General features: G+C 38.8%; 1 protein-coding gene across 2 annotated transcripts; it reads left to right on the top strand.

Moving 5' to 3' along the window:
* The first annotated feature begins 1,403 nt into the window (after positions 1-1,403).
* Positions 1,404-9,676, top strand: Npy1r (neuropeptide Y receptor Y1). 2 transcript variants are annotated; one of them, XM_026395830.2, is made up of 3 exons: positions 1,404-1,466; positions 7,058-7,902; positions 8,008-9,676. In XM_026395830.2, exons 2-3 carry the CDS (start codon positions 7,204-7,206, stop codon positions 8,458-8,460), a joined length of 1,152 nt encoding a protein of 383 aa, XP_026251615.1. In that variant the 5' UTR covers positions 1,404-1,466; positions 7,058-7,203; the 3' UTR covers positions 8,461-9,676. The 2 variants fall into 2 exon arrangements, with proteins under 2 accessions (XP_026251615.1, XP_026251614.1); XM_026395829.2 differs by lacking the exon at positions 1,404-1,466 and adding an exon at positions 1,624-1,708.
* Positions 9,677-12,603: the final 2,927 nt, after the last annotated feature.

The raw sequence follows: 12,603 nt of genomic DNA on the forward strand, positions 1-12,603 counted from the left end.
AAAGCTTTAGAGAAAACGTCAAGAACATCAGAATTAATGGAGTGGAGTTGATAGAAGATGGATAGAAATATAATGAACTCAAATAAGTATGCTATCGCTCTTTAAAGGCTTTGAAATTCCTAAATTATATTTATATTTTTATCCTTGGTGTATGTGAGTGTGTGTGTATTATATCTGTAAGAATGATATCAGTTAGGGTCTGTCATTTTACTCTCTTTAACAAGAAGTGGGATCTTCAAGTGAATACTCATCTGTTATTGTGTACACATAAGACATTTACAGCATGATCACAGAATTTTAATTCTTGATCATACTCCTTTACTAACTATGTAAAAGTGGGTATAGTGACAAATACTTTAGAAAGCTTTTCGGGGGGGGCACCCCCAGAGATTGTGTGCATCACTATCTATATAAATAAATGAGTTTATATTGAACTTCAAGTAATTTTTATTCAGGCTGAAAATCAGAAAAAGAAAACATTTCAAACAGTGTAAAGTTCAGGTGATCCCATCTGTTTTGAAATTAATTTTGCTTTTAGTTTGAAGACAGAAGGTGATGCATATTTTAGGCAGTGCCCGTACCTTTATTGGAAAGGCATTTACTTTTTTTTTTTTTAGTTTGATTTGGAAGACATTCCAGTCATCTGTATCAGTAAATCACGTGTGTGTGTGCGTGTTTATTATACAATCTTGACTTTAAAACTGGAGTAGACACATGTAAAACATCTCAGTGTGAGTAGTGAGCCTGAATCACCAACACCACCTTGCACCATTGAAGTCCTCTCTGTACCTTCTTTTCTTCATAACGTTCCTTACTGTGGTGGATTAAGCACCAAAGAAATTGCACTGGCTTTTTGCGACCACAAGGGAAATGTTCACTTCATCGTGCCCGCGCCCCCAAACTATAAAAAGCAGCTAGGCGATGGGAACAAATCTAAGTCAATGTAGTATTTTCTCAGTAGAAAGGAAGGAGGGTGAAAAAGCCAGACTATCATCCAAGATTTGCTCGTTTGGCCTTTTAAAGGTCTTCTTTTTGTTCAAGTATCAACTTAAGAAAATAAATTCTGTGTACCAGCATGAGGACTATTCGAGCGTCAGAAAACAAAGTAAAAAACATATTAGTGGCGTCGTTGCAGCGAATTACACGTTTCCTCTTCCCGTAAATAACCTGCCCTTTCATTCTAGAGCCCTGCTGACGCTCGAGCTTTCAGACCAAGTACGACTTCGGCCACAAGATGGCACTGACCTGCAAACAAAAGACATCACGGTGGCACTGACTTTTTTTTAAAGCCTTGTCAAATTGCCTCGCCAACTCGGAGTCCAGGACTGTGTGGGGATGAGGGCTCACTTCCCCCGGCACGGTGGCACGGTGGCACGGTGGCACGGTGGCACGGTGCGTGTGCCTGACAGCGTGCGTTTAGGCTGATGATCTTTCTCTCCTGAATTCCTAGGCCACGTACCTTCGAGGTGTGTATCCAAGGTGAGGTGTTGGGGGCGTGGGGGAGCCTCCGGCGCTCCCCGCGGGGCGCCGTCACGTGATCGGGATGAGGTGGAGTTCGGCTTTAAGGGGGCGTCCCTTCCGATCTTCACCAATCTTTAGGATTTGAGCAGGAGAAATACCAGAGGATCTTTCCTCCCCTCTCTGCTCCTTTCCATGACTCCCTTCTCGCTTTAATAGACAGGGGCGGAAAAGACGAATTCGGAAGAGGGTAAGTTTCAAGTTTACGCTTTTTAAAGGACTTTGGAGAAATCTCTCACTGACGGGGCGACGGATGAGAGAGGACCGGAAAGGACGCGAGGGCTGCAAACTGGTGGTGCGGACCCAGGTGCAGCGCGGAGTCAGCCTCTTGCTTGGGTGTCCAGCGCGGGCAGGTGGCTGGATGCCCCAGATGACCGGACCGCTCCCGGACCCCTGCCGCAGGGCTGGGGGCCGACGCTGGCCAAGGAGCGGGCACCTTATCCCGAGTTCGCGCTTCCCCGCGCCCTGCTGCCGGGGCTCGGGACGGGGATCCAAGTTTTCCTCTCCTCGGGCTCTCTTAAAGCCGAGGGAGGGAGTGGGAAGGAGCCCTGCGGGGTCTCCCCGCACCTATTGCAGCTTTCGCCTTTCCCCGGAGCTGGCTCGATCCGCCGCAGGGGGCGGCTGTGCGGTTCCCTTGCAGAGGGGCTGGGGTGCGTTGAACCCCTGGGCCCCGCGAGGAGTGGGCCTCCGCGCCAGTCCCGCAGCACTTGTCCCATTGGCCCCTGCCGGCCCCTGGGGCGCGGATCCCACACCTGCCCCACTTGACTGGTCTGGAATAGAGCCTGGATCCCCCGGTAGTTGGCCCTTCAGTCTGTCGCTGCTCTCTGGTAGACACCCTGAACCCTGTCCTAATATTTCAGAGTTTTAATCGTGCAACTCTTTCTTTAGCTGCTTCTTCTAGACCAGTAATGTGCGAACATGCTGGGATAGGAGATTGAGGAAGGACCTACGTGGAGGTGGCTTAGTAAGTGTCCTGTTGGTCCCCAGACGGAATGCAGAGATGAGAATGTTTTAAGGACGGATATTGGGCTAAGGAGAGAAGTGACTTAGGATTTGGCCATGGTGTGTGTGTGTGTGTGTGTGTGTGTGTGTGTGTGTGTGTGTGTGTGTGTAGTGGGTCAGGAATAGGGGGGAAGATCCAGGCAATTCGCCTAGTTACACAATATGAGAAGGGTGGGCGGTTAAGCCTGCCACAGTAATTTTGACATATACCATTTCATTCTTTGGTAACTCCCAGAGCACAGAAAAACCTAGAGAAGCGAGGAGAGGGAGTAGGTTTCTATGTTCCTTTGCCATGCTCACCTGGATCCTCTGAGAAAGCTTAGCTCCGGGTTGACACACAAAGGCAGGAGCTAGTGCAGAGTTCTCCTCTCTGTGCTGGACCTGAGAACAGTAGCCCTCATTTCCCAAGACCCTGAGCAGGTTCTCTGGTGAAACAAGAGAGAATAGAGAGCTCTGGATCCCAGTTCCCAGTCCGTGGCTAAAGACTGAGCACTTTTCCTGGCTACTATCTTAATATTATTCTTTCTTAGTGTCTTAAGGCAGCTGTCTGTTGAACAAGCTCTCTCCTCACTCAGGGAAGGCAGGAGAATTATGTAATTCGTTTAGATACGCTAGCAGTAACTTTCAGGGGCTGTGTGTAACACAACTGACATTTCTTTTCCAAAACAGTTGTGGTGAACAGACAATCCGGGTATTTGAAATACATTTGCAGCAGGTTATGCCCAGACAGCTGTATTTTCAGATGGGAATAACACTGCTAATAGCAGGCAGTGAGAAGCCAGGGTTTTACTTGAAAAGAAGAATAAGGGAATTTCCCTCAGTAAGGGGCCTAATTTGCCAAATGGTGATGTTTGTAGGTCTCTATTTGGTTTCTAAAGGTACACAGACAGCTAAATTTAAGTCTCGCTAAGCTTTGCAATGTCTGTAGTTGTGTAGCTTATTTTATAAATATATATTCGAATAGAAATGTATTGTTTACTTTTGCAAAGATAAGGCATGTTAACTTTCTTTTAAGACTGTTATCTTCTAAAAATTATTTTTCTGGTAATTATATGAAGGTAAACAAAGTATGCATTTTATCCAATGCAAACTCATTTACCCAAGTGGAATGGCTAACAACCCTACACTTAGCAGAAGAAGCTTAGAAACACTTTTTTAAAAGTTTTCATTTTCTGTATAGCTAAATTACCTTCTACTGAATAGGAAAACCTCTATTTTCTGTAGGACATGTATATCAAATATAATTTCAAAGGTATCTGAGTAGAGTTTTAATATATTTACCTAAACTCTTCTGTAAGAAGTCTCTTTGTAGCCTATAGATTGAAATAATTTAATAAGTGTTTGCACAAATTCCCATAATTGTCAAAGTAAGTCAGCTGATATAAAATTTCTTTTTTCCAACACCATTTCCAACACCTTCACCTATACCCCCATAAACTCCTGCCTAGATTATTAAATTAGCCCCTAACAAATTTCTCTACATCTTTTCTTTCCCTTTTTAAATGTCCCTGTGATATCTACATGGCTTCCTTACTCACCTTTCTTAGGTCTTAATTTACAGGCCATTTTCTTAGGCAGTTAGAGGCCTTTTTCTACCACCCAGTAATAAATTGTAATTCCTGACAATCCCAGTTTCCCTTCCCTGATCTATTGTTCTCCATAGCACTTATTATCATCTAGCATTCTATACCTTTTATTAGTTTATTTTTCTCTTGTCTTTCTCTGTCCATCAGATTTGAAGTACAATGAAAGGATCACTGTTCTCTCTACTAAATCCATATCTGACAAAATAAGTATTACATAATTATTCATTGGAAAAATGAAAATTCTTTCATAAACAATTCCTTTTTTATACAAAGTGTAACATTCTCTACTTTGTACTTGACCTAACAGAATGATTATTGTAACTAACATTCATTTTGGATGCAAAAGGATGATGATAGATTGAGCCATTGCTGTAAGATTAATTTATACAAAAACCTACTATTCCATCTCTACATCTATCAGTCAACATATTTTTATTCTAAATCTAATATTTCAAGGTACTATGAAATATGCACAATGTCAACCCTCACAGATGTTATATTGAAATGGATGGGCACCAATTAAGGGTTCAAGGGACTAAAGGTGCTTTGAAGGGTGGGTAGAATTTGGATTGGTAATGGGAGACAACACTCAGGAAGAGGAATGGAAGAGCTATATGTGAAGACAGAGTTATATTTGAGAATTGTGAATCATTTTGCCTGCCCAGAACAGAGCATTCACATTGGGGTTATTAGAGCAAAGAGTGGAAGGAAGACTTAATTAACATAGAGGTCTTTAATGCCAGGCTGAGGAATACACTCAATAGTCCATGCCTCATGACTCTCATACCAGGATCCTCATTCATGGTGGAATTTGGCAACAAGGAGCCAAGAGAAACTATAGATAATGAGGATACACTTAGCTACTGTGCAAGTGTTACTTTAAATAATGAAAATTCATAACTGATAAGCAATGTTAAAGATCTCTATAGTAACCTGAATACAAAATATGATGCTAAACTTTCTTGAAATCTCTAAGAAATATTAGATTTCAAAACTAAAATTATTACCTGCTTCAGGGCTGGGGTTGTGGCTCAGCGGTAGAGCACTCACCTAGCATGTGTGAGGCCCTGGGTTCGATCCTCAGCATCACATAAAAAAAATAAAACAAAATAAATAAAGGTATTGTGTCCAACTACAACTAAAAAGTAAATATTTTTTAAAAAAAAATTACCTGCTTCTTCCAGGCTTGTTCTCTCATTCCAAATGACATAAGTGGTCATGCTCACTGCTTTTGCAATTCTTAAGAGAACAAGTGTAATTACCCCTTAAGTAATAGGTTGTGCACAGAGGAAGAGAAAGCAGTGTTTGTCATGATGTCCACATGCAAAATCATTCCATTACCATGCTTTAATGCTTTCTTTTTACTTAGTGATAACAACCTTTATTTTTACCTTCTTCAGTTTTATAAGGCTAAATTGCAGTTTCATAATAGAAAATCACCCCATATTCTAAAAAACAAAAGCACTGAAGGAAAGGTTTACGAAAGGCATCATATAAAAGGCAAATACATTTTTAATACATTATTATTTTTCTTTCAATGGAAGTAAATTTATGCAATAGTCTTTGTTGTTCTTATGTAAGAAAGAAATGCAATTCAGTTTCTCAACACAGGCATGAAGATCTGTTAGTTAACTTAAGAAATCTCATCTTAGAAACTTACTTAGTAATCTAGGAGAAATCAGATATTTTTTAAAAAATTAGATTTGAACCTCTGTACAAGACTATTGTCTATGATTTGTCTTGGTAAGAAGAGAAGAATGTATATATCACAAATAATTGGCTGCCTCTTCAAAGTTTGTTGTCACATTCTAACTGACATTTTTACCAGTCATTCTCTCTGCCTTTTGAATTCTCAAGAGGAAGAATGTGATTACAGCTGATATTATAACTAACATCTAGACCCTTCCCCTGGAGACATATGTCTTGTAGGAAAGGGGGGATATTTACATGGATAAAACCTTAGAAATTCTTTGAAAGCTTCTGATATATTAATAACCATTATAGAGGCTTAGAGTCTCCTGCACAATGCAAGAACTTCTCAAAGTGCCCTTTCATGTAGTGCTTATAAACTTTTATGCATGGAGTATCTGCTGCTTTGCAGATGGTATATTTCATTTGATTGAAGTTTTGTTTTTTGTAATGAGGTGATCTTATAAAAAAATTTAACACGCATCCCTTAGTCCTACCTCTAAGTTGTATAGTAGACATAACATTCTCAAAGTGGTTCTCTATTTTCTATAGACCACAATTAAAATATGAGATGGCATCTTTACCATTATTTTTCTGCATTAAGCGTCATCTGGTCTTTCAACAGTACCTCATATGATAAAGTTTCACAAATGTTCTGTCTGATATGAAAAATTGAGCTCCATTGTGTACAATGAGTCAAAATGCATTCTACTGTCATGTATAACTAATTGGAACAAAAAAAATCATCTCCGTTTGAGTATACTTGTGCTAAATAATTTCTGCTATAAGAAGCAGCCCGGTATATGTTGAGTTATTGCTACTTTAGACCTCTACACTAATCCATTCATTTCTATAGTAGGAGGAAAAAAAACTATGTATTTTTGTTGTTCTTTTGCTTTGCTTGTTCCATATTTTCTGTTTTAATCTGTGCATTAAGTTGTTACACATTTGCATTTGCACTATGTTTAGGGGTATGCCGATAGTATTTGTATAAAATTTTTGGAGCATGAAGTTTATGTACACCTTACTAACATGTAGACCACTGACACTCAATGTATAAGCAGAACCAAGTAAAAATATTTCCAGGTTTTTAAAAATTCAAAATGTCTGCTTGGCCTCTGCTATTTAAAAAATATATTTACAAAATTACTTTTTGTTTACTTATTTCAGTGTCTTCACATTAAAGAGTACTATGCGTCAGAATTATATTTTGACTACCCTCAATAAAATTTGTAATGCAATTGATCATTTTCTTTTTACAGATTATTCAGTTCAAGGGAATGAAGAATTCAGAATAATTGTGGTAAATGGATTCCAATATGGAGCATAAGAATAAGCTGTACAGTTGACCTGCTTTGAAGAAACATACTGTTCTCTTGTGAAATCTGTAAAAACAAAACCAATCAAAATGAATTCAACATTACTTTCTCAGGTTGAAAATCATTCAGTGCACTATAATTTGTCAGAGGAGAGTTCCCCATTTTTGGCTTTTGAAAATGATGATTGTCACCTGCCCTTGGCTGTGATATTTACCTTAGCTCTTGCTTATGGAGCTGTGATCATTCTTGGGGTCTCTGGAAACCTGGCTTTGATCATAATCATCTTGAAGCAGAAAGAGATGAGGAATGTCACCAACATCCTGATTGTGAATCTTTCCTTCTCAGACTTGCTCGTTGCCATCATGTGTCTCCCGTTCACATTTGTGTACACGCTGATGGACCACTGGGTCTTTGGTGAGACCATGTGCAAGCTGAATCCTTTTGTGCAATGTGTTTCCATCACCGTGTCCATTTTCTCTCTGGTTCTCATTGCTGTGGAACGCCATCAGCTGATAATCAACCCACGAGGGTGGAGACCAAGTAATAGACATGCTTACATAGGTATTGCTGTCATTTGGGTCCTTGCTGTGGCTTCTTCTCTGCCCTTCCTGATCTATCAAGTCTTGACCGATGAGCCATTCCAAAATCTAACGCTGGATGCATTCAAAGACAAGTATGTGTGCTTTGATAAATTTCCCTCGGACTCTCATAGGTTGTCTTACACTACTCTCCTCTTGGTGCTGCAGTACTTTGGCCCACTCTGCTTTATATTTATATGCTACTTCAAGGTAAGAAAATCTTTCCTCCCTATCATCTCCCTTTTTTACTTCTTGGCAAAGAAATTCCTCATTCAACAAGTGGTTCTATTGAACTCATTCTTTGTTCCTTTACAGATATACATTCGCTTAAAAAGGAGAAATAACATGATGGACAAGATGAGAGACAATAAATACAGGTCAAGTGAAACCAAAAGAATCAACATCATGCTGCTGTCCATCGTGGTAGCGTTTGCAGTCTGCTGGCTGCCTCTCACCATCTTTAACACTGTGTTTGATTGGAATCATCAGATCATTGCTACGTGCAACCACAATCTGTTATTCCTGCTCTGCCACCTCACGGCAATGATCTCCACCTGCGTCAACCCTGTATTTTATGGATTCCTGAACAAAAACTTCCAGAGAGACTTGCAGTTCTTCTTTAACTTTTGTGATTTCCGGTCTCGGGATGATGACTATGAGACAATAGCCATGTCCACCATGCACACGGATGTTTCTAAGACTTCTTTGAAACAAGCAAGCCCAGTCGCATTTAAAAAAATCAATAATGATGATAACGAAAAAATCTGAAACTCCTTGGAGTGTATGGTCCCAGAAGAGATCTACTTAAAAGCAAGTGTAGCCAGACATATATACTTTCATTACCTGTTCTCCATGGAACAGGACTAAAGTCATTTAAGAAAGACTGAGATCTCCCTGTCTTGCATTTTACTGCTTTTGTTATGGTTGTCATGATTACATTTGGAACAAAATGTATGGGTTTTGGCATCTCCTGGTAATCATATTCACCAGACTTTCTTCAAGTGCTTTTTGTGGAATTATGCATTTAACAACTTTTAAGACTATATTTATTGGAATGAAATTTCTCCCAAGTAGAACTATGAACCAATTTCAGAAGCCCTAGCGACTGATACCTTCATTACATTGGGCCATTCTGAGTGTCAGTAGATTGAGCCACCCTTCTTTAATGATAGGTGTCATTTTAGTCTGAAACAGAGGTGACAGCATGCAAAAAATCTACATTCAGGATGTTGAACCAAAAAAGAGGTGAAATTAATCAGGAGTGATCTGCTTTTTTTAATCTTTTTTTTTTTAAGGGAAGTTACTTTGCTCCTCCTAATGAAGTATCACTTAAATTAAGATGAGAATACACAAAATGCTTTTCAGCTGTGAATATCATAGGGTTTTGGACCACCCACAAGAATCAGTGGTAAAATAGTTTCCTAATTTCAAAACTATTTTGGAACCTGACAACCAAAGCATTTCAGGATAATTAGTTTAATAAGTAAATTAATATTGCTACAAATAAGTAAATTATATTCATTTGAATTGAGAGTGAAGAGTTTTTACATTCCTTACAGACTGCTCAGTGTTTGTCAAGCTTTTTGGCATAAACATATAATTCAAAAGGCTTTTCCAGCTTACAATGTATTTTCTTCACAGCAGTGCCTATAGTAGTCGCTCACTTTTAAATTTCACTGTACGTCTTTCAAAGCAGAGGACACCAAGGGACAATGTTAAAAGGATATTCATTGTAGCTAGCAGGGATGAATACTTAACCACTTCTTATAGCCCATGTTAACTTGTATAAACTGTGTGACTTGTGGAGTTTATGAATCCTGCACTACATAGAGTACTGACTGAGTAGTAGTGTCACCCTGATATATTTAATTTCATGTATCTTGTGATCACAGTTGAGCCTCAGAATCATTTGTAGAAAAGACATTTTGAAGAACAAGTCATATTTTCAATGTATTATACAAAGTATTAAATGTATTTTATTTAAAAGAAGGGCAAACACTTTCTCTATTAAAATTGTTTTTGCTTTTCCTGGGGGCGTGGCGGGATCTACTGTTTCTGTCTTCAGCTTCGTTTTTTTTTTTCTCGTGCCATGACTCTCATAGTGTCCCCACGGCCCCAGTTTCAGCTTGATAAATGAGACATTTTCTACTCTGGTAGAACCACTTTTGGCCAAGTCACCCTGCCTTGCTGGATTGAAAGTTTCTCGAAGGCAAGGGTTATCTAATGTGACTATCCCCAGTGCATATGGCACAGGACCAAGTACTTAGAAGTTTTTCAAAAAGTAATTCTAAATTGAATGAATGAAAGACCAAATTTTCTTCCTTCCCTCCCATTTATGATCATATTGAATTCTCATCCCGATGTTTGCTTGACTACTTCTTCCTAAATTCCTCTTTACCAAGAAAGTGTTTTTTCTTCTACTGTATTATTTTCATTCCTCACTGAAGCAAAAGTGACATTGTAGATCTTGGAAACATGTCATTAGCCTTGTAAGTCAAATATCTAACTTTTTCCATTGAATGTTAATATGAAATTAAATCATAGCCTAAGAATGTCCTTTAGTTACATGAATAAAGAAAAAAACAGTTGTAACCAACTTTAACTGTTTGTTGGAAAATATCATCACCTTTTCTTACCTAAATGTGGGATTCTTAACTACTTGATATTTTTCTGCTTTCAGGGACCAATTCTGACTTTCTCTACTTAGGTGCCATAGAAACAAATTGCTACTTGGGAACAGTCTCCACACGTAGGTGCTTCTTTGTCAGCACATTTGCTGAGATGGCCATTTTAAGGATTTCCACTCAGTTGTGTAAGCTGCTGATTCCTCAAGTATACATAAATAATGAACAGTAAATTCTATTTTATCCAAAGATGACAATGAGCAAGTAGTTAAGTCTAGGGTCAGCACCAGTGTAAGAAGGAATAAATGATCACATTAAATACAAACTTCACAGGCTAGGGTTGTGGCTCAGAGGTAGAGTGCTCACCTAGCCAGTGTGCGGCACTGGGTTCAATCCTCAGCACCACATACAAATAAAATAAAGAGAAAAAGAAATACAAACTTTGGAATCATTGGTTTGTCTTACATCCAAGAACAAATTGATTTTTTAGTTTAGTAGAAGACCATAATTATAGCTTATTGGGTGGAAATTACTACGGCCATTTTACAAAATTATTACTGCCATTTTACAAAAGAGGAAACCAAAGTTCAAATTGAAATATTGATCTGAGCTAAGAAAAAAATGGAGTAGGAATGAAATCCAGATTTGTTCAGTGTGATTAAACTGTAACAAATACTTATGATATAGTTTTAAAAAATATTTCTCCATCTCTTCACAAGTCACATGACACGAATATCACAATACCCTAAGGCAGAAAACTGCAGAAAAGAATGGAATGAAGTAGAACAGTTGAAAGAAAATGGCCAAGATGATTTCATGCATCCATAATCCACTTCCGAATTAGACAATTGTTGAACATTCATATTAATTTAATATCTTTTTTGTTAACTGGATGGTCCTTTTCGTATTTCACAAAGTTTCCACGGAAATAAAACTATATACTATATTGTAATTTCAAAATTTGGCAGCCAAATAAATTAGATACTGTGACAATGAGAATACTTATTCACACCACACACAGTAAAAGTGGCAGAGAGAGGCAGACTTAAGCTGAGCTTCTAGAGATAAGATTGGCCTTGTGCCAACACTGAAATTCAGTAAGGTTATGGGCACTACTAGGTTTTTTTGTCACAGGATTTCTTTCCTCAGTAATCAAGGATTCTTCTGGAATTAAGGTAGTTTCTTAATGAAGTTTAAATTATTGCCAGTCTCCATATTTTCTTTCTTTATTCCTGTGATCTATAAAACAACATGTTGGACTTAAGTACTTGAGCTAGTAACAGCATAATTTACCAAGAAAAATCTGTTTCCCAGATTTAATTCACCTGATGATTCCTTTATTAATTTATGTGTGTCAAGAAGTGAACACATACTACACATGGTATGGACGTGTGTGTATGTGTGTGTATTGTATAATTCTTTTTGTGGGTGGGCAGTACCAGGGATTGAACTCAGGGATATTCAACCACTGACCCACACCCCTAGCCCTATTTTGTATTTTATTTAGAGTCAAGGTCACACTGAGTTGCTTAGCACCTCAATTTTGCTGAGGCTGTCTTTGAGCTTGAGATCCTCCTGCCTCAGCCTTCCAAGCTGCTGGGATTATAGGTGTGTGCCACTGCACCCAGCATATAATTCTTCAGTGGCTTTATTTTCATCATTATTCATTTCTTTCTTAAGAAAACTACCCTATAAAATAGTTCTTTTTCCCTCATTTCATAGATAAGGAAGCTGAGGTCTGAGAGATTATATAACTTGCCCCAATATCACCCGACTAGTAAATCACAGAGGCAAGATTCAGATCCAGGCAGTTTGGTTTCTGAATCTTCATATGCAGCCTTTAATCAGCACACACTGAAAACCTTCCCCACGGCCAGCCTCTGCCCTAATCCTCCAACCTCTGCCTATCTTCTCTTATACGAGTGGATTCACTCATGATCCCATTTTCAGTCCATGTCTTCTCCAATCCCTAATAATCTCAGAAAGATTTTAAAAAATTGAAGCCTAACATATATTCCTTTCATGGTGATTTAGGCACAGTTATAGATTGAGAGACACCTCTGTTTCACCCAAGGATTATCACTGTAAATCTGTTCCTTCTTTCCTGTTGTTCTTATTTCCTCTCCCCTCCTTGCAGAGGAATCCGTAATCTTTTTCGTTTCCTAGCCAAGGCCTGAGTCATCTTTGGGGAACATTTTTCTAATAAGTGGACTGGGGCTCTGAACACATTTAGTTTTATTAAGCTGCTTCTTTGGAGGCTGCATGGTCTCCTATTCAAGCCCATAGG

This window comes from Urocitellus parryii, chromosome 14 (assembly GCF_045843805.1).
Source record: "Urocitellus parryii isolate mUroPar1 chromosome 14, mUroPar1.hap1, whole genome shotgun sequence".
In the NCBI taxonomy this organism is placed as follows: domain Eukaryota; kingdom Metazoa; phylum Chordata; class Mammalia; order Rodentia; family Sciuridae; genus Urocitellus; species Urocitellus parryii.